Below are 23658 nucleotides of genomic sequence, written 5' to 3'. Positions count from 1 at the left end.
TCAGCTACTCCATCTGGCGATTTTCAAATATATTGTACTTTGAAATTAATATTAATAGACTCTTGTCCTACATGAAAAATGTAGGTTTTGCACCAGTTTAAAAGAAAAAGAAGAAATAAAGAGATTGAACGCCTTTAACGACATGATGTAGGGCATATATGTGTATCGTGGTGTAGTGACACTGGAAAGCTATCTATCCCCTATTGTTGCAGGAACCAGAGTTCTATAGGTGGAGCATCTATATATATCTGATCATAACAATCTGAGCGTAAGAAAAATGTGAGCACCATTTCACACATATCACAACGTTGCCCAAGATGTTTATTACACAAACACAAACACCAGAAAGCACCCTGGTCTTATATAGTGCCCAATACCAACGCAAATTGCAAGAGTATTTAGCTTTTATTGGAACTGTAGTGCCAAAACACACTAATACACTGGGGTCAAATAAAGAAACACAATACATTTTTCTGATATTACATACCCAAAGGAATGCACAATTTAGGTAAAAGACAATTCAAACACCAGTTATCAAGGAGGTCCTGCTGAACCGTGGATTATGACTGCAAGGAGATTTTTTGCCTTGGTGGCTCTCTTATTTGGGACCCTCGTAAGGAGACAATGAGAATGTAGCCTAACCGCTAGAGCCGCTGACCTCGAAGCAGGGGTACTGGGTTTGAGTCTCAGCAAGAAAGCCGAACATCCTGTGATTCTGGGCAAACTACTTAATCTCCCCGTGCATAACAAAATGAATGTGTCTATCTGTAACGCAGCCGGGGCTCATGGAATGCGCTCTGATACCTACAGGTCGAGTTTGGGTTATATAAAACCGCATTCATGTATACTATTAAGTGTAAGACGACACTGTGACTACTGAGAGGAGTCACTCTTTTACTGTGCAATGAAGAAGGAAACTTGAAAAACCTTCACAGCGTTCACGCCTTGACAGGCTGTGGTGCAAGCGACTTCACAAGTTTGCTTAGGCCATGGATCCTTCTAAGAACCTAGTACAAGAATTACAAAGGCTACACTTTGAATATTCAATGTGAAGGCAGAGGTTAATTTCTTAATGGCAAACATATCATAGTAGTTCCTTCAAGCGCCCCATGCTTTTCTGGGGATCCGTTCAGAAAATGTTTAAACTCTCTTACCATGCATTCTGCTTTCCACCCTGCACAAGCTGATAAAGTAAAGGTAGATTACTTGATTGGTTGCCTCACTGGACCTGCTTTCTCAGCCCCTCTCGTAGCGACTTTGGATGCTGGTTTGAGATTTATGATAGCTTCTCACTTGCATTTAAAATGGATGAATGTATTGAGTTGTGCGATGTTCAGCAAGGTGGAATCTATGTTTGGACTGATGGCGCTCAATTGTGTCAATTAGCAGCTAGAAGTACTTGGGAAGAAAGAACTCAAATGACTCTTTGTCAATGCGGCTTTGAGGAAGAGACTGTTTTGTTCAGGATATCTTGCCTAATTGTTTGAATTCACTGATTTATTGCTGTTAATTGAACACCTATTACATGAAAGACGAAAAGAAAGAAGGAAGGTTCGAAGAGATCATTCTTTTTCTAATTTCTTCATAGGTCAAATAGATATTTTGGTAGAAGCACTGCCTTAAGAAGAATCTGTGCAAGTTAGGCTGTTAAGGGATCCTCTGACTGAGAATTATATAGAATGCCAGTATAAGGCCGGGTTGTGTCTATATTGTGCTAATAATCAATCAATCAATCAGGGATTTGTGAAGCGCGCTACTCACCCGTGAGGGTCTCAAGGCACTGGGAGGGGGGGAGAGTTACAGAGCCCTTCTGTATTCATATTCATGACCATCTATTCAGACCATCATAATGTCTTTTACTCGGGGGCTCTTTTATTTGACGGAATGATTTGTATCTCTTGGACTGCGAACTAAGTCTACATTTACATTATATTTTTGTACTAAATTAGGTAGTCTAGACCTGATGGATAATTTTCAGATACACTGCAGACTTCTTAAAATTGCACTTCAACAATTTTGAAAGAGCCCAAATATTTTTTGGGGGAAAAGATTGGAGCCAAGCCTTGTGCAGAAGCGTCTGATGTGGCGATGCTCAGTAAATATGGAGGGGAGAAGTGTGAAATGTATGGGGCTGCTATAGAGAACAAACTGTCAAGTAAGCTACTCGTATGGAGCCAGTAGCCCAGTACAGAAGACTGGAGGAGGACTCCTTTTTTGTACCCTGTCGACACCTTCAAAATGCTGTAGTCTGTCCCAAAATGCGAGAGACAGCAAATGAAATCAATGATAGAAGGTTGTGTGTCCAAACAAGCCAATCGCTGAAGGGGTCTGAGCTACAGTCCCTTTCTGTATGTACATTAATCAATTTATGTATGAGTACGCTTGTTTACGTGTGTGTTGTGAGGTGCAAGCAGTGGTGACACTGAAGTCCTGTTAGACCATATAAAGAGATATATATAATATCTTTAGTAGATGACAGCAAGCACAGCATCTTAGTAGTAAAATTGGTTTTCACATATTTTAAAGCATATAACTCAGGCAAACAAAGACTTAGCGAGGATTGTTGGTACTCTCTAGAAAGCTTGGAATTCATCATGGTTTTGTACCTGAAGCCCATCTACTAACACACATATACTATTGAAATTGATTTTGTGCAAAATATGACTCTTCCAGAATTCAATTAAAGTGTAATGTGGAATTCCGTTGAAATTAGTACACCTCAAGTTTTCTGTTCAGACAAAACAATGGAAATGATTTCAGCTTGTCACACTAACGTTAAAAAATCGTATTTCGCGAACAATTCCTAAATTAAAGATGTGCAAAGAAAGGAACTTAAAATGTTTATCCATGGCGTCCGAGCATTGCTCTCATGTGATATTTAGAATCACGCTTCATACAGTAAGAGTCTACTATTTTTCTCCGTTTTGTAGCGGTCTGTTTTGCATGAGTCATGAACGGTTTGTATTTTGCTTATATAAAAAAAAAAAAGTTTTTTTGCTACACAACATTGAACACTGTAAGAGAATGAGAAATGGATCAAAACGGCGTACCTTTAAAGCATGGAAATGGGTGCTAAGTAGCACCTGGGCACAAATTAGCACCGTCCATGCAGTTGTATGTTTGGACCCTAGGTGAGAATACATCCTGACCTTTGTGATATTTCAATGTATCACAATTCTTTAGCTGTGCTATTGGAACTTGACCTGCTTGAGCTGCCTGTTCTCCTACAATGAAGCCCCTGAACAACAAAGCATTTTCATCAAGTACACATGCAGCAACCTCTACGTAAAGTGAACACTTACCAGCTTTTGTCCTTCTTCACTGTAGCTGTCTATGGTTGGGATTCTGTCAAACAATGCAAACAAATGTGAAGCAGCTGATTTGGCCTTGGCATAGTCAGGAGCAAAGGATAATGTCTGTCCAACTGCCATAGCTCCATATGCTAATAGGGAAAAAACCCTGGGGGGAAAAAAGGACTTGATTAATGCCTTCCATGCTGGCACAAGGTAAATATGTACTCATTTTATATTATGAGGATGATTTTACGTGCAGTACCTGAACTTAAACATTAGGTCCAATTTATAAATATCAGAAATAAACACTGACGCCTTTGTGATTGTTGTACTGTATTACATACCGCAATATTTTGGGAAAGTCCAATACGCTACACTGTCCTGCCTTTGGGACTGGCTATTAGGGATGGGGAAAATTAAAAGTAGGCTGGTGTAATTTTGGGACTTTCGCTTTATGTATATGTTATAATCTATGCATTGACACACCACATGTTGCCCAAGTCTGAAAGGAATTATTCAGTTGTTGAAAAGGAGATATTTCCCCATTTTTGGGCTATCCCCATTTATCTGTGGGGGTGTAAACATCACACTACATTCATATAATAAACCCTTAATCTTCATGTTCACCAATAAAGGAGCAGAGAACTGTACACCTCGCATTTCAAAATGGGTGATGGTATAGAAGACTTATTTTTCAAAGCTGACTATGCCCATGAGATCGTAATATTGCAGCTAATTTCCTGTCAAGATCACTTTTAGATCTAGAGGTCAATTATGAAGTGAATGAATATCCAATTATAGAGGTAACTAATGTAGCCATTTACATAGAAGTATGCAAAGAGTTAACAGAAAAATATATTATCTTAATCCAGAAAAAAGAGATTACTGGCCAAAGATAGTCATCCAAGTGTAGTTCCTTTAGGGAAGATTTGAATGGGGACTTGGAGGTAAGGAGTGAGCTAAACATCATAAACAATATGGTATTAAGGAAGGACAATATCATACCTCCTACAGAATTGAGATATACAATGGTAGAGCTGGCACATGAGGGGCACGATGGCAGGAATACGAATACATTCAGATTAAGAACCTATTTTTGCTCTCTAAAATGGATGATATGGTTGAAACCAAAATAAAAGATTGCAATATTTGCACATGTAGATACAAATCTAGGTAACATGTAGCACTACATTAGCTCCTGACACTGGTCTGGAGAAAGCAGGGGACAAGTTAGCATTACATATTTTTGGACCTTAAAGATTTATGTTTGTGTTAATTGACTATCACTCATTTTGGGTCACGATAAAAATGATTAATGATATCACAATAGAAGTATTATTTAAATTCTTAAAGAATGCATTTTCCTCAGAAGAATTCCTGTGGTTTTGATTACAGATAATGGGGTTCAATTCACCTCACATGTTATATAACAGTTTTTATCCGATTTATTCAATTAACAAAAAAAACTGCCTTGTATTGCCCCCGAGGAAATGGGTTGGTTAAGAGGACTAAAAGAATGATTGAAGAGTGTATTCAATTGGCCTGTGTTAATGGGTATCCAGTTAGTAAAGCCACACAAGACATTTTATGGGCATATCACGAGATTCCCAACCTGGTCACTAGGGTTTCACCATTTGTTTTACTTAGAAGCAGATTACCTGGCTCCAAACTTTGCGGCGCAAGCTGGAAGGAGGTACCTCCACCAGTGTAAAAAAAGAAAAAAGATTCTCAAGGATAAAACATTGCTTCATCAAAATAAACATAAAGAATGGTATGCCAAGAAACATGGTGTACAGGACAAAGTTTGGAAAGGAGATATGGTCTTAGTTAGAACGCTGGTTCTTCAAGATGGTGGAGAAAGCACATTTTCTTATCCTATCCATATAACTAAAGTGAAACGTAATGTTGTGGTAATGGACAATGGTCAGATGTGGAGCATGGACAAACTAGTAAAATGTCCTAGCAACATGTTGCACCAGGAGGAAATGAACAAGGAAGAATCCTATGATGGATCAGACAACATCACAGAGAGATAAGGAGTGCACCTTGTTGGCATAGGGACAATTGTGTGCGGTGATATTAATGGTTATGGCTTACACTTTCGTTTGTATTCCTCTATAGTTAGATGTGTTATAATCACACCCCACATTTTTCAACCTGCTCTTACATAGTGATGTCCCCTTCAACTAAGTATATTTGAAACCTTTGATCTGTTTTAGAATGTTGATGTGAGGCGGTATTCTGGTCAGATAGAGTATGAGAGACTGTAAATAAAGTGAGATTTCTTTCCTCAATTCATGCATCTTTATTACACCTATTATGTGGAATTCCCAGGATTAAACTATGTCGCATAGTTGCACCGCATTCGTGGCAACATTATAACAAAAGATCAGTTTAGCACCTCAAGTGGTGAAGACCCCACAAGGCAAAGTATGGCTCACAATAATCTAGAAGACAAAGAGATGTGGACACCAAAATGTTTGTTGAAAGTATATTTAGGCAAATGATCATAGCATGCTTTTCTCACTCTCCCAAAAAGTCACCAAGTCCGGAGAACATTAGGAGTGATTTGCCAAACTATTTGCACTTGCAAACATATTTATGATCACAATAGGCAGAATTTCTGAGCGCTAGGAATTCAAAAAAAGTAAAACTTAACAGTTGTAAACCCATTTTGCCTGCAATTACCACACAAGTGCATACTATTCCGTAGCAGTATATGCAATACAAATGGTGGGATGCGGACATTTCAAGGCACAGCTGCTACTGAGAGTTTGTGAAAGTCAGTTTTTATTGACACTTTTCTTAGGGAGGCTCAACAGGGTTTTAAGCTAGGTGAAAAATTGCCCTCTCAAGTTTTTCAAGACCAGTGTTTCTATCCTCATACAAAATGAGAACAGCATTAGCCTGCTCGACACGAGGATGCCTCTTCATAATTTCTACTGTGTCATGAAACACTGAAAGGTCAAAGAAGGCTGGCTGAAGTAAGTCTCCATATCTTTAGCTTCCTACATGTTACATGGCTTGAGGAACCCATTTACCTAGAACGATACTGGATTTGTTTTATAACTAGGGCTCATGCTACATCCTAATGTTTGTTCACCTATGTGTGAGGAGAGCTGCCTGTCGAGGTGGTGGTACTACCTTACTCAGCCTAGGACACACCCAGGTCCCGAAAATACCTTACAAAACCAGAGGGTCAGACCACAATCCTTAATTATTTTATTCTACATTTTTTGTATCTTATCCCAGTCTTTGTATAGTCAAATAAGCCTATTTTAAGTATATTTGATAAATAATCATTAACTAAATCCCACCAGCAGATTATATACTGACAGCAGAATTCTGTTGTAATCAACATGGAACTAATGGTGGTTAAAATACATATAAATTGTAAATGGAACTTTGATGCAGCTCAAGTAAACTGCAAACCTTTGCAAAGGGATGACACACGGAGGTGTACAATTTCTAATTACGCTGTGCGATAATATTACGTGTGCCTCAAATGGGTGGTTTAGAACTGATAGACTGATCAAGTTTACGCACAACTAGATCAGATGAAGCGCAGTTTCACTCCTGCACAAACTGATATGTACTGGGGGAAATGTTTGAGATATCTTCAATTCTTCTTGTAATTCCTCATTGTTTAGCATGCTTTGTGGGTCAAAATAATAATATGTTGCATTTTCTCCTCTTTCTGAGTTACTGGTACTCCAGCATTGCTCGCTCTGAGGAGGGGGCAAATTCAGTAAATTTTTTAGGGCTCAATAAGGAGACCCTTAAGTGATAGAAATAGTCCCTTTGAATTGATAGGTGTCATATCTGAGGCCATGCATCTTGGCTGTGTCTTTGCCTCTTCATGCAGAGCAAGCTTCTTTTATTTGAGTGTTGGGATTGTGCTGATATATTCACTGTGGGTAAGGTAGCAAGGTTAGTAGAGATGCTTCACCTTGATGAAGTTAATACTGGCAGCATGTACATACAGTTATTAGTTCTAATACTTTTCAAGAGTGGACTTTGGAGTTTGAGTCATGGCAACCTCTGCTTGTGTTGTGTGTCTGCCCACACTTTGCATTCATGCCTATCCACATACATATTGCAAGATGGTCTTCAATGGACTTTGGGGAGAGCGGAAGATACTTTGTGGTATTTCCTGACATCTCAAAATGTTAAGAGTTAAGTTGTGGTATCACTTTTATTGTCTTTAGCTGGAGTTGCTGTTAGTGGGATTGTCGGCCTACTAATGCTGGTAATATATGTTTTTCATTTTTTTTTGTTTCATGAATAATTTAGGTTTTTAATTGAATAATTGTTTTTTGCTTCATTTCTTAACCTATCTATTCTGTCTGACTGTTTTAGGGCATTTTGTGAGGTACTTCCACAAACCTAGGTTTCTTCTAGTAGGTGTGCACTGTTAGTAGCGTTGTTAGTATTATCAATGCGTTTGCATTTTTGCACTTGTGTGGCAATAGGGTTGCTTGAGATTAGTGTGGTCTTGGAACTGTTAACGGTTTCTCTGGTAGTTTTTGGGGGGCAAATTTAAGTACATATTTCAGGTTTCATTTCTTTTTTTCTTATTTCCAAGTATTTGTACCTGATTCAGGAACGGATTCCTGCTCTGGGGCCGATTCCGAAATGGATACTGGAAAAGAAGCAGAAGATCATGAGGAAGATCCTGTAAGTGATTCTTCTGTACATCTGTATGTTCCGATGATGAACCAACTTCAAGTGCAGAGGAAGTGGGTCACCTTCACCAGGCTTCTCATACAGATATTTACTGTCCAGCATGAAAACGCTTCATGTAGTTCTACTCACAGTGGCAGATGATGACTGTCCTGCCACAGAGTACTTTTCCTACCAGATGCACAATAAACATGGACAATCTTTTGCCCATAGATTTGTTTTAGCTATTCCTCGATGATCATTTACTGGGAGAGACTGTTCAGCAGACTAACATTTATGCTGAACATTTTTTGTTGGATCATAGTGCAATGTTGCTGAACCATTCCAGAGTATTCGAATTTGGTGGAATCCAACTAATGCTGGCTATGTTGAAAACGTTCTTGGGTCTCATTTTGTTGACAGAAATAACAAAGAAGCCAACAGTGGCATCTTCTTGAATAATACACTCATGATAGCGACTGCTTTTTCAATAGCGTTATGAGCAGAGATTTTTTTCAGCTGCTACAATGATAAAACTGCAGTTTTGCTTAAACATCAGCCTGATAAAAGGATGTTTATAAATTCGGTGAGGCACCACTTTGGTTCCATGCTGCCCCAGAAATGGCAGAGCTGAATATAGGCGCCATCCTGCATGCTGACATCAGTTACTTGTTTTTTTCCTTTTTGCTTCCTCAGACATGGAAGTGAACAATTGTTGGGAAGAGAAACTGAATACTTACTTGGGACTGTTGCATTATTCAGCATACCTTTAGCAACAATCGTTGGTATGAGTGTGTTGAATACTGAAATAGACCCAGTGAGGAAGTGAGGAATAGTTTTTCTGATGGATACTTCTAACCACAGGTTCATCACCTTAGAATACATAACAAACTGTAGTTCCTCAAAGTGGAGGGACTGTGGAGTGAGTTCAGCCCAAAAAGTCTTGCATACAGTGGGCGGAATGTTCTTCCAACTGAGCCTGGCTGTCAAGGTAGTAGTGCTTGTACGCACTGTAGCCAATGACACACCCTGGTAGGTGTCAAGGACAGGTACTCCTCACACCAACGCATTTGTAGGAGCCTTGGCTGTTTTGGAATGGGCTTGAAGGCCTTCCGGGGGCTGTTTCTTGGCCAGTGTAGAACAGATCTTAAAGCTAGATGACTATCGACCTCTTCAGGGTCATCTTCTGCTTTTCCTTTCTTTGCTCCAGGGAATGCAACAAAGAGATGATGGTCCACATAATGATACTTGGGACAATCAATTTAAAAGCTTAAAGCTCTTTTGGTATCCAACCAATGTAACCTCTCCTCCTATTCAGAGGCTAGAAGGGGAGAAAATAATGCTGGCAGAGTGAAGTACTGGCCAAGGTGGAAGTGAGTCCTGACTTGTGGAAGAAAGGCTGTCAAAGTCCTCATAACCAATTGGTGCTGAACAACGTGGTGCAGGTTAGCTGCACTGACAGTGTCTGAAGATGATATGACTACAATGCTGAACACAATTTTAAAATAGACACCGCTTGAAGGGCGTACACATTGTGTCAAGTTCTTTTGTGAGTGCTGAAGGTAAATCCTGTTGAAGTGTAAGTGGGCCAGGGTACATCTCTGTTCTAGCCATTCTGTAGGAAAAGCCCTCTTCCATGTACAACCAGCTATTATTGCTCACTGCCTTGGCCCAATGTGCATTCCTCATGGGGCAGCATTAACTGGCATAGGCAGCAGGAAACTCCCAGAAGGATTTAGGCAGGAAAATGTAAACTTTCTCAAAGTGCCATTGTAAAAATGATAATCTAAAATCTTACTTCGTCATTATAGAGGAGTTTAAATGTCAATTGAGTATACAACATATTTTGTCTGCTCCCAATCCAAAGTTAATGGATGATGGACGGAATGCTGAACAATGCAAACATTCACCCCCAGTCACAAAGATCGGGGTTTAATCCATTGTTCTTTTGCTCACCAGGCAAACCCCAGTTCTACCCAAACCAGTCCAAAGATGCTTGTTTCCGGTCCAGGGAGGACCTGGTCTGACAGTTCGGGCTGGACTGTTCTGATGAGGAACAGTGTCAAGACTGATTTGCATATGGCTGGGTCGAAACTGGGGTGGCTTAGTGAGCAGAAGAACGATGATGGATTAAACCCACATTTGTGACTGGGGGTGAGTGTCTGAAAAGTTTTAGCACACCGTCCACCATCTTATTGTGTTTGCTTAAACCAAAGTTAGCACATATTATTTAAAAAAGGTAGCGCAGTGTTAGCCTATGGGAGAGACTTACAGTAGTTAAGACAAAGTAAAGATCCCACTGTAGCATCGCAAATGGGTTTGGAGGAAATTCGTGTCAGAGCTTTAATATATCTCAGCACAACACAAGGAGGGTAGTTTCAGCAAATGTAGAATTTGAAAAGGCAGGTAAAAAAAACTTTACAGGGCTCACTGCAAAGCATTATTTGGCTAAAGTAAAACAAACAAAATGACATTCAGTAGCTTTGCCGCTAAAGGGGCACTGTATCAGGCACTGCACCAGACACTGCACCAAATTACAAATGTGTCCTGTGTCGAGCATAAATGGTTTTCATGGATGGCCAAATGGCAGTGAGAATGACATCCAGCACTTCAGGCAGCAAGCTGAACCTAGTCAACTGCTGCTGCCCTATCTCCAAACAAGGAGATGTGGACTGAGTAGATTCGGGCAGAGGACCCTGCCCTGCTGTTGAAACAAGAGCTCTACAAGAGTGGCAGTGAGATCAGAGGGCAGATGCTCACACTCTCATGGCCAAATCTGGAACCACAGCAATGAATTGGGCCTGATCATTCCTGATCTTCTTCAGATCTCGAAGAGGGTGAGGTAGTAGCAGGAAGGCGCGCAAAAGGTTCCCTGTTCCATTCCAATGTCTTTCCTAGCAAGACTTCTTGTGAAAACTACATTGGGCAAAATTGCTGACACAGTGCATTTCTAATGGCGGCAAGTAGATCTAACCAGGTTTCACCCCACTAGAGGAAGATATCCTGCACCACCTTGGGATGCAGACACCACTCAAGATCCACCAGACTATGTTAGTTTGTCCGCTCTGACATTCGGGGACATTGTTAGGTGGTTGGCAACCAGAAAGATTCCTGGGTGTTCTAGCCACTTCCCGAGATGCAAAACCTTCAGACACAGGATTCAAAACCCCATTTCATCTTACTTGTTGAGTACCACATAGTGGTGATGTCTGTGAGAACCAACAACAGCCTCCTATTGGTGCATGGAAGGAAGGCCTTCAAGATCAAATGAATGACCCATAACTCCAACAGATTGATGAGGAATGCCTACCACCTTGGATCAGAGGTCTTTGAGCTTCACTTCCACCAAATGACCCTTACAAACCAGCAATGACATGTCCGCCACTGTCAGCCCGAGTTGGGAAGGGAGAGGGCCTTGCTGCCAGACACATTTTTGTTGATTAGCCGTGGCGGTAAATATGGAGCTGTCTCCTCGGAGTCCTGGATATTGTTTGAAAGGCAACCTTGATGCTGAGCCCAGTGGGACTTCAAATTTCACTTCAGGAGCGCACTGGGACTTCAAATTTCACTGTAGGGATCAATCACATCATCCACCTGGAGTACCTGAAAAGGTTAATAACCAAGCCTAAGAGGTCAAAAAGCCTCAGAGCCAGCCTCACCTGGATTCAGGATTGAGCATGAAACATCAGAACCATAGCCTGAATATCCAGGACTCATTGCTGTCGAGGAAAATCGCTGATTTCCACTGTGTCCAGAACTGCCTCTGTTAGACTTGTCAGCCTGAGGGTGAATCTTCCCAAAAAACTTTGACTAAACATTCGTTTTTTTGTTGGCATTAGGACTCTGTGCACTTTAGCACTGCTTGTGCTCACTCCCTAAAAATGGTGACATATTTAATTTACTTATAAGTCCCTAGTAAAGTGGCATACCATATCACCAGGACTGGTAAATTAAAATCTATTAGTTGGCCTGCAGCACTTATTAAGCCATCCACTTAAGTAGCACTTTAAACATTTGGCAGGCCTGCCATTGCAGTTTGCCAGCAGTTCTACATTCCCAATTTGACTCCCTTTTTAATACATATCAGTCACTGCTAAGGTAGGCCGGCCCTAAACAGCTCATAGGGCAGGGTGCATTGTAATAAAAAAGTTGGATATGTACTTTTAAGTTTTACATGTGCTGGTAGTGAAAAACTCCCAAATTCGTTTTTCACTACTGTGAGACCTACCTCCTCCATAGGATAACATTGGGTTACCTTATTACAAGGGGTGTAGTTTAGTATTTGTGATTCGTTGGGTGTGAATCTCAAAATTCCCAACATAAAAATAAAAAATAAATCATGAGCCACAAGGCAGCGAGGTGAGATGACCAAGTTTTGGGATGAACTATTCACATAAGCAGCACGATCAGTCCTGGTGTCCATTAGATGGAATCCGGTCTAAGGTGGAATAGTGGGCGGAAGACAAGGTCTTAGAAGTGGAGGTTTGCAAAAATAGTGTCAATTGCTTTTGTAAAATGATGTGAAATTACAGAATAATTATATGTAATTATTCTAAATGCAAATCCATAATTTTGAACTACATTTTAGCGTACATTTACATCAATTTTGGTATGAGGGTGCATTTAAACAAGAGTACCGCAATAATAAATAATAACTACTCATGTGCTATTGTTTCAGTGCATTTACAGTAAATATTTACTGCAATTGCACCATTTACTGTAAATGTTTACTATGAATGCTGCATAGTAACGCGATATTTCATACTAGCGTCTATTTTGGGGAATATCACATAACAAGATTAAAGAGAATTTACCAAAATTACACCAGTGTAATTTTAATTTTGCCCAGGCCAAGTTGGAATACTACCCCAAGTAATTGCAAGAGGTTAGACAATTTTCAAGTATTCATCATACCACCTTTGGGTGTCCAATTGCCAGTAGTATATCTTAAACATGTGAATGGTGAAGCTTTCCAAGCCTTCTACTAGAAATGTTTGTGAATTCCAAAAACCAGCAAATTTGCACCCATTCAATAAATACTTCTATGGGTACAGATTTACTACTTTTTTGGTAAACACACATTAAAACCTCTCAGTGACATAAGAATAACAATAAAACCCAACAGAAACATAGCAGACCTGGCTCAGGTCCCCCTGACCAAACTACCAAGCCAAGAATGCATTTATTTGGAGTTGGTGTCACACCGAAAATCCCCCCTGAAGCTACGCCCCTGCTTATTACAATTAATAAGTTCTAACTTGTGTTTGGGGCAGGTAGGAAACTCATGTTTGGAATGGTAAACTACAATTTAAAGTCTTCTTTAATGGTGAAATCAAAGTTTGTCACAATTCTAAAAATGGCACATTTTGTGTTCTAACCATTTGGCGCCTGCAGCCTGTTCCTAGGTCATGTGACTATGCATGAGTGTCAGTTGGCCTCCAAGACAGCCACACAATAGGGGGATTAGGTGATGATGGTAAGCCCTTTAGAAGCAGGGTGGGGGCGGAGCTGGGAGTAGCCTCAGTTGCACTTCAATGGGCTATGTCCTACTCTCACACAAGAACTTCACCCTTGACTGTTGTGCCTGTACCCAGGGTGAAGGCAGGGCGGGGAGGCAGGAAATTCCAGACACGTCCGTGGGGGAAGCCTCCAGAAGTTTCTCCCACTTCAAAGTAGGCATGAGGTATACAAAAGGGAACCCTTAGCCCCACTCTTTAGTTCACTTTCTGGACCTGTGAAAGGACTCTGAGTGGACTGTCTGATGCTGTGGCCTGCTGTTTACTTTTGAAGACTGCTTTGCTGTACCAAGGAGGATTGCTCTGTTTCTGGACCCTGCTATAAGCCCCACAGAGCTCTGCCCTACTGCTTGAGCCCTGCACTTCTCCTTGAACACAGGACTTCCAGAGTGACTCCAAGTTCTAGTTGGCTGGCCTCCTGATTAGAGCCTCAGGCATAGAAAAGGCTCCAATCATCTTGAACCTGCACACTGCCTGAGGGAGTCCTGAATCTCCAACTGGGCCCCTCCTGTGTGGACTTGAAAGTGGCGCTAAAGGTGCACAGATAGCCCAAATCTAAGACTTGGGATTTCTCTGAAAAAAGTGCTCTGAGAATCGAGAGGAGACCGGGACTTACGTGCTTGTTGATTCGCCCATGGTGCATCACTGGTCGACCTGACTTTGCTGTAGGTTCCTGTTACATTCTTCTCCGCAACAGCAAATCCTGTTCAACGGCTCCTCACAGAAGGGATATCTGGCCTCATGGAGCCCTCCATGGCTACAGCCTGCTGCTTCAGCCGACTGTGGATTTTTGACTTTCAAAAAATAGACTAAGTCCGAACATAGGAATCTTCACCTCAACTTCATCCAGCAGCTTCCAGACGATGACGCCTCTTCCTCAGACACCACCGCTGCCTTGCCCTGCTAAGCTTTAGAGTCTAAGTCCAAAGGTAAGAAGATTCCAAGCCCAAACCACTTTTTGTTTATCCGAACTGCGCTATGTCGTGGTCAGACATAACTTTTCACTTTACCCCTGTCTTGTTTTGGTGTAAAATTATTTATTAAAATTAACTCTATTTTTCTAAACTGTTAAGAGATTTTTCTTATGTTATGTTTCCACGTTATTGCTGCCAAGCCACCAGAGGGTTAAGTACAGGTTAATTTAGTAACTGTTTTTAGTTCACCCTGACAGGGATTATCACATCCCCTTAAGCAACAACCCAATTTCTCAAAGTCTCAATGAATGGAAGCCTTAGGAGGAAATGAGTTGGGACTTCAGCTCGCATATGGTGAAACCCAACGGTGTCAAAAGATCCACCATTGTCCAGAGGTGGTACATGAATAACTGCGGAGAGCCCGGTTTTAGCAGCCAGTCACTGAGGTATGGGAATACAGGGACTCCCGAATTGCAAAGAAGAGTATGGACCATCACCATCAGTTCTGTAAACAACCGAGGGGAGCTGTTGAGGTCTAAGTGGGGAACAGCAGACTGAAAATGCTCCTTATCCACCGTGGGATCCTGGGCTCGCTGTGCCACTGGAATCAAGCTATCCTGGCTGAAGAGGTGTGAAACCCCGAAACCGGTCCCGGGATGCTTGTTTCCGGTCCAGGGAGGACCTGGCTTGGCAGTTCGGGCTGGACTGTTCCCATAAGACACAGGGTCAAGACTGATTTGCATATTGCCAGGTCTACACTGGGGTGGCATGGTGAGCAAACGAAATATGGATTTAACCCAGATGTCATGACTGGGGGTGAATGTTTTGATTTGCTCTGCATTCCGTCCATCAATTGTGTGTCTTTTGCTTTCTCGCCCTAAGTGCGCCGGGTATGCCCAGATGTGGGTCCTGGGCTCACTGTGCCACTGGAATCAAGCTATCCTGGAAGAGGGGTGAAACCCTGAAACCAGTCCTCGGATGCTTGTTTCCGGTCCAGGGAGGACCTGGCTTGGCAGTTCGGGCTGGACTGTTCCCATAAGGCACAGGGTCAAGACTGATTTGCATATGGCCTGGTCTAAACTGGGGTGGCATGGTGAGCAAAAGAATGATGGATTTAACCCAGATTCTTGACTGGGGGTGAATGTTTTGATTTGTTCTGCATTCCGTCCATCAATTGTGTGTCTTTTGCTTTCTCGCCCTAAGTGCGCCGGGTATGCCCAGATGTGGGTCCTGGGCTCACTGTGCCATTATCTGCTAAAAATCCTACTAAGGAGCTGTTTGTGTTCTATAATTCTTTAGGAAATTGTGGAGCATCACCTCTAGCATCACCCACACAATTAAAAAACTCTGCTTGGATTTGGCACAGGTTTTCCATTAAAAGATTGTCCACCATTTGCCTTATTTTACTCCTGCTTCCCCAACAGTTTCCCCTTCTATCTTGACAGCTAATACATTGCTATTATCATGGCCAGCTTTAAATCCTTTATTACATGACTACATCTTAGCTAAGATATGGTCCACAAATTCTTGTTCTCCTTTAAATCTCTGCCCTGCCAAGATCTTTAAGTCTATTGCTACATCACAAGCCCCAGTGATAAAATCTATCCACCATCAGTATTTAGCCACGGGCCAGCTCTTGGAATTTTGTAAAACCATTTTAGTGGGTCCTCTGCTAAAGAAGCCCTCAGTGGATCCTGGGACCCTCGCTTAATACTGTCTTAATTCACTCCTTTCTCTGATACCGAAGATAATGAAGTGCTGTGTTTACTCTCAGCTATCATAGCGTATTAAAAATAACTTCTTACTCAATACCTTTAGTTGAAATTACCATCTTTTACGTGTTGTACACCGAGATATTTACCTTGACTGTTTTTGTTGGGTATAGAGCTCTGTGCACTTACCCCTGCTAGCCAGTGATAAAGTGTTTGTGCTCCCCCTTTCAACATGATACAATTGACATACTCCTAATTAGAATATTTAACTTGTATATGGGTCCCTAGTATTAGGTACCCAAAGTGTACCCAGGGCACTTAAGTTAAATGTCACCAGTGGGCTGCAGCACACATTGTGCTATCCACTGTAATGGCATTGGGAACATAAATGCAGGCTTGCCATGTATAGCCTGACTGCAGGTTTTAACTGCAAATTCGACATTTCAAAATAACCCCTCCTTTTAAATTTTAATAAGTCACTGCTGCTTGGTATTTTAATGAAGGACATGTAGATGTTTAGTGTAAAAAATGTACTTATTTATGAAAATTCCTGCTAAACAATTTTCACTGTAGCAGGGTTTGCTGTTCTACAGATAAGCATTGTGACACACTATTAAATTTAATGTTGCTATCTTTGGCTTGGAAAAAGCTACAAGGTTCATGCTTGGACTTTCTGAAATATTTATTACAAGCTTAATTCACTGGTGTAGCTGGCTTTGTAACAAATATTTTTTAAATGCTTCTTTTAGAAACGTTACTTATTCCCTGCCTAAACCCTCCAGAGCCCCATTTGCATGAGCTGCATTTGCCACCCAGAAGTGAATATCTCCTTTGATGAGGTGTGAACTTGCTCCTAGAATTACGAGAACGGCCTCGAGTGGGGAGGTGTTCTGCTCCTCTGTCATGCTGACTATATAGACTATGCCCAGCAACTTAATTAACTTCAAAAAGGTCTTTCCAGTCACAGACAAATGTAACTAACACCTTGGCCTGACCATTCCCTTGCCCCTCTAGTCAGCCAGGTGCAAATCCCAGAGGGAGAGAAGTTTCCCCAGAACCAGTATTGGGTGGCCACAGAGGAGAGGTTGCTCATTTTCCTGTCCACACTTATAAGTTGGGCACAGTAACTCTGCACAGGGGAAGAGAGTTCCTGCTTTTTCAGGTTTAGTTACAGAATGGCACTGTGGGGTTGTTTTCAGTAGGCTACACAAGAAATGCTCCAAAGGGGATAAAACTAACCCTGGGAAAGTTTACCCCCATTAGTAAGGGAGTGGCCAGAAGTTGCTCCCACCTACAGAATGGTGCCAGGCATAAATGTGGGACCCAAAGCACCCTCCTCAGAACACTTTCTGGACTTGTGGAAGAACACAAGAGGACTGGACCTCTTGTCTTCAACCTCAGAAAAGCCCTGAAAACTGGAACTGCTCTCCCTCTTTTCCCCGGTACAATGAAGTGTACTCAAAGGATCATATGGCAGACCTCTTGTTCAAGTTATAGGGACACAACAAACTACACAACGCCTTTTATACAACTACCCATATGAATAGTTCCAAGTTGGTGTGCCCTGGACCCTTCTTCTGGTCTCTGCTGGAGTGAGTCTTGACCCCTCCAAGCGCTGTCCCCAATGAGGTGGGCCCTTGACTTGTGTCAAAGTACACTCATCTTAAAGATTCCTAAAACCTAGGCCAAAGCTTCAAGTTGCTCTTGCTCTGAGCATTTCTGCAGCAAACAATATGATTCAACATGACCTTACTTAGAAATATTGCACCTTGTGGAACCCTCTTCATTTGCAGCCTTGCACCGTTGGAGGAATCCGAGCTCTAAAAAAGTGATTAAGTTCAGAGGTAGAAATCTTCACCTGGTGCAGACACAAAAAGTATCCGTACAGCAATGTACCTTCCTGACAAAACTCAACAGCTTCACTGAGACCTTGTCAAATGGTTATCTGACAACGTAGACTCCTCTTTGGCCTCAGCCTGCTGTCTTCACCAACTGATGAATGTTGACTTCCCATGCAGACATTAATTCCAGAATAACATCCCCTCTTCCACCCCCCGCGTCAAAGTCGGTTTCAGTTTCCGGCTCGCGCACCTTCGTGGTCAGTCTTAACTTGCACCTAGGTACCGGCAAAGTTACAGTTTGCGATAAATGCTTTGGGTGCTATTTTGAACCTTAAACTTTTTAAATTAATAAATACGATTTTCCTTATTGGAATTTTGTTGTTCTGGTCTCATTTTATTTCTTACATTAAATAATAAAATTCTAATAAATAGGGTTGGGATTTTTCTTGTGCCCTGACTGCCTTTAAGTTAAGTCTGTCTGCTCTGTGCCATGGTTGAGCTCAGGTTGATTAAGTGACTTTACAGGTTTACCCTGACAAGAGCTGTGGTTATTATTCGACTGATACCCCCAATTTCTTACACCTTTAAATCTGGCTTTCGCCCCACCCTTGAGCACTGAGATCTTGATAACAGCCATTGGAAATGATTTCCACATGATCGGTGCTCGGTGGCCCACACTGTCTGTTACTGACGACAGCATTCAACATCTGTCTTTCATTACATCCTTTTGGACAGGTTTTTTTCTGGCAGGTCTGGTAGGCAATGTCCTACTCTGGTCTGCGGTCCCTATTTGTAAACTCACCTCTGTATTTTGCTTTATGATGAAGTTTCTATGTAAAGTCCTGTTTTTTTTATCCCTAGGGCCTCCAGGCAACTGCTGATCCAGTCCCTTATCATAGGTAAACTGGTTTATTGTAATGTTTTATCTGAAGGTTTTCCTTCTTACCTGTTTTACAAATTTCAGAACTCAGCAGCCAGATTTGTACTCGATATCCATAAAGATGCAAGAATCTCATTACACCTTGAAAGCCTTCATTGTCTTCCGATTCACCAGAGATGTATCCTTGATTGTGGCACAAGGTTCTGTATTTGGCTTCTATTTGTAACTACGTTTCAGATGTTTTCCACATACTTGCCACCAGGATTACTTTGTTCTGCAGCCTCTGTATTGTTTTTCATTTCAAGATTTCTCAGATTGCGACTAGGTGGACGCTCTTACTCAGTTATTAGTGCACAGACTTGGAATAGCATCCCTTGTGCTATTTGCTCTGAATACAATCTTCTCAGATTTTATAAACTTTTAAAAACTCCCCTCTTTCAACAATAGCGACTCTTTTGTTGCATTACAGATTATAGCACCAGGACACTCATGAGTATTTGGGAGCTCTACACAACCAAAATTCAAATCAAGGCATAATCAATATCCTGGAGTGCCCCCTGCTCTGGCACAGGATGAGAATCAAAGTCAAAAATATAATGGAGCCTCCATTGATAGCTGTGATGAGGTAGAGACACAGAATACATTTCAGGGTACATGACAACGGATTGCACCTTTTTTAGTCTCACAGACTCTCAGACTCTCAGTCAAACTCGAGCATACATTGGTGCAGAATCTGATATGAGCGTCATGAATAGGTATCATCCTTCGCGGTGTAGGTGGCCTCAGAACCAGCGACTGGGTGGCAGGAACCGACGTGGATCATGAGGCCAAAGTAGAAGCCTTTACCGGAGTCAGTACAGTACCAGGTAAGGGGGTTTCAAGGAAACAGATGACGTCAGGGATGGACCTGCAGGTGGTAATTTAACTGAAGGTGTTTGTGATTCTGTGGAAAATATGCAGCATGGCCTCTTTGATGGTCTTGATCTACTGCGGGGTAGACAACTACCTGGGAAACTCAGGGTGTATTGGGACCAACTGAGGAACTGGATTTGATCATGACATCCTCAGCCTTCTCCTTGGAGTCAGACTGGCAGGATATGATTAATCCGTCCTTGCTTTCTAGTGTTTGCACCTGGACTTGGACTTAATGGAGGACTTCTAATGGGAAGTCGAGTGGCTGTGGGAGAAGCCTCATGACTGGGAATGAGACAGGGCCCAAGCTTTGGAGCCCGATCTGTGTGAAGGCCACAACTTCTTGTGTTTAGTGACATACAACTTTGCCTCCCAGTCTCTAATCACCTTTAGGTGCATTAGGTAATTCTTGTCACGAGACTTATGTGTCCGGTGCCCAGCTTCCAGAGAAACACTTCGTTAGGGTATGTGACCGACATCTGCTTCCTGTAGTAGGGGCACGGCTTGAGGCCTGACTTTTTTAGTGGGTACATCTTTTCCTAGCACAATGCAAAAAAGTTTTCTGGAATTGTAAAAAAACAAAAACGAAACGGCTGGGAGCAGAGCTCCGGATTTGCGATGGAAGGCGCACTAATAAGGAACTGACGTGCGGCTTTGCTCTGTCACTTCTGTGGTGCTATGGTACAAACGTGGAGCCACACAACACCAACAAGAGGAGCGCAGGAGGCTTTTTTGTATAATTTAATTATATTTCTGAATAGAAACATTTAATTTTGTTTTGAAATGGTCTCTAAATGTTTTCATAACAATAAATGAAAGGTGGGAACGTGTTTAACAAAAAGATGTAGCTTCTCATTTGCACTGACGTGTAAACTCTGTTGCATAGTGGAAGGAAGTTGATAGTTCTCTTTCTTTTATTAAATCATATATATTTAAGTCACACCTCAATCAAAAGAATCCTACCGACTATGATGCCCTTAGTTCCTGGTAAACCTCAAAGGATTATTTTAATGAGAGTGAAAAAATGAGTTCCAGTGAGTTGATTAGTAGTTAACGATTATTTATGTTTACCAAAGGAATTCCGTATGTATTGTGCACTTTAAAAATGGCCACTGGTTGTTTATTTATACATAAACACTGGCATGCAGATAGCACATTACACTACATTTAATGTGTGTGGCATAGGCGTCTTATTTTCCTTATGCCGAAAGTATATCTCGCAGCTAACAAGTCTCCATAATCTCTTCTGGCATCCATTATCAAAGCATTTTCTTTAGACATCTTTTTGGTATTGATAATGCAATGTTAAAACGCATTTCTATTGATTTCGTTTTTGGCAAATAGTGGGCCGAGTGCACCATCTCCTTCTGGGTCTGGAAATGAGATGCGAATGTCTAGCAGTGCAGACACAACTATCGAACAAAGGCATTACTTAATTGCAGCCAGGGGATGCAATTACAGAGTGGGATGCGGGCTCTTCTGCTGTAAAAACCTTCTTTCATCATCAATATAGTTTTTTTTCGGATTCAAGATCCTTAAAAAAGCATCAAATACATTAAAACACAGCTGTAAAGCATACAGTAATTATAAAATCACATATAAAGAAAATAAATTAATCCGTGGTTCTCTGTCTTTTACACACAATTATAAAGCAATAAAACATTGTCAAGATAAGAGGCACCAATATAGCAAAGGACCACTATATTATCGATTATCAAGAGCAAAATTCACCTACAATAGTCTATTGGGAGAGCTTAAAGTGAAAGTGCAGCAGCTGAGCGAGTTTCAACTGCCCTACTCATTCAAAGAAATATTGCACAAGAGTGATATAGGGCGCCGCAAGAAAATAAGGGTAAAAATGTATACGAAAATCTATAAAGTACATAAGTTGATTAGGTGCAAAACACGTAATCAGAAAGTGTAGATCCGAAATGTTAATTGATAATGAGATAAAAATCAGATTTGGGCACTGATGATATTCTTGCAAATAATCCAAGCAGAGAATATATACCTACTTAGAAACACTTTTAAAAAAATCAATTAATTCGTATCAGATCTCATTATTCTCTGTGCGGGTACAATTTGTCTGACACCTAAAGAACAAACTCCAGGTGCTTAATCCACTTCTTTCGGGGGACTAGACAAGCGCTACAATAAAAAGAAAACATTGTGTAAAGTTTCATCCTTCAGTTTATAAGAAAATGCTGTTGCAGTAACCAGCTCCCCAGCCTATGCAATAGCTATTATTAGGTAACGCTCCATATCTAAATTTCATGAATAACTGCTTGGCTAAAGGACAGGTGATTTTATCCAGAAAGGGCTCAAAGGATGGAATGAATTTAAAATCCAAGAACCTGTCTGACCGACTATTAGGCAGGGCTTAATTTGTGCCGGTGCTTGCCGGTGCTTAGCACCGGCACTTACTTGTCTGGGCCGGGTCTACGCGTCTGCTGCACGTAACATTAGTCACATGATATTGATATAATTTGATTACCTCAATGACTCAGTGCACTGTTCAGAATTCCTGCCTTAGATGAGATCGTGCGTTCGCGGTGCTTTGCAGCTAGTAAACTAAGTTTGGGGGCTGGCTGAGCTCGCTTTGGGCTCGGCTGGTTACAGTGTTTACACCTGTTGCTCGCGAGAGTCTGTCAATGTGATGATGGTTGCCCAATGATGATGCGCGGTATTAACGTACAGGCCTGCATCCAATCGTAACAGCCGATAGTGTGACACAATCGGGCGGGAGCGGCGCGCGCGATACATTTAAAGTATGAGTGAGCCTGCTCAAGCTGTCACAGGCGGGAGTCTGCCACTGTGGTTTGTATTTTCTCAGCTCTTCATCCCACTAGTACACTTCAAGTCTATCTTTTGCCTCTAATTTGGAGATGAGAACGGGAGAGTCTCAAAGGGAAGCTAAATCTAACTTTAAAATCATGTCCCTAACAAATCATAGCCAAGCAACTCTCATGCCAACGTTGGGCCCATTAGTTCCGTGAGAGGAAGTCTATAGGGTGCCAGCTCATCATTAGTCTATAATCTGTGCCAGTACAGTAGAGGTCTACATTTACTTACTAAAGCAATTGGGACAATACCATGTCTAAAAACTGCAGTAAACACAGGGTACTTTGGGGAAGGTGCAGCAGGGACCTGATAAATGTATTTTCTACTACGTAAAGGCTATTGACCGTAGCATGGCCCCAAATCTCAGCACCATAAAGGGCAGTTCCATTGGCCTTAATATTGTATATCTCAACAGCTGGGGAAAAGGATGTAGTCCTGGTCTTCTTTATCATTGTTAAGATCGCCATACTTTCCTGAAATAACTTAAGCACACTCTTCTCTATCTCTGAGGACCAGGCAATCATATAAGACAGTCTGACTCCAAGATATTAAAATCTAATACCTGCTCTAGAATTTCACTGTGTGCCAGGATAGTATTCCTTCTAGGTCTATATGAACATACATTTTGTCTAGTTTATAATCAATTCCAGTCCTCTCTCAGCACAAAAGGACAGGAAACAGGCCACTAGGGCTAGAGTCCAGTTGGAGATTTGGATATTAGCAATATATTGTCCGCAAACAGTAATGTATTTTAGCTGCATAATTTCCTGCAAAGTCCAAGTAACACACTAAATCAATTATGTATAATAAAAATGAGCGCACCGCCTTAGATTACTCCTTTCAGAATTCTAAAACATTTGGTCAACTCGTCCTTGTTGCCGCTCTGGATACGAGCAAAATGAAGCTTCTGCAGCCCAATCAAAATTGATAAGATTCCACTAGGGACACTCGTGTTGCCCAGCACAGAACATAGTTTGTGTCTGGGAATGGAATCAAAGCCCGATTTCATACAGATGGGGAAACATCCTTTACAACGCAACTTTTACCACGCAGTGCCTTTACGACGCAACTTTTACAACGCAAACCA

The 23658-nt window shown here is 41.5% G+C and overlaps 1 protein-coding gene across 6 annotated transcripts in view; it reads right to left on the bottom strand.

Annotated features, from left to right (window-relative positions):
- The window catches only part of LOC144784606 (ATP-binding cassette sub-family B member 5-like), a 1313284-nt gene that overhangs the window by 90252 nt on the left and 1199374 nt on the right, over positions 1-23658 (bottom strand). For all 6 annotated transcript variants that reach the window (XM_078663518.1, XM_078663516.1, XM_078663520.1 and 3 more), the window contains one exon: positions 3303-3459. In XM_078663518.1, coding sequence (XP_078519644.1) covers positions 3303-3459 — 157 coding nt within the window. The remainder of the gene's footprint in view (positions 1-3302; positions 3460-23658) is intronic.

Source organism: Lissotriton helveticus, chromosome 10, assembly GCF_964261635.1.
Source record: "Lissotriton helveticus chromosome 10, aLisHel1.1, whole genome shotgun sequence".
NCBI lineage: Eukaryota > Metazoa > Chordata > Amphibia > Caudata > Salamandridae > Lissotriton > Lissotriton helveticus.
This window is presented reverse-complemented; position numbering and strand designations above follow the sequence as displayed.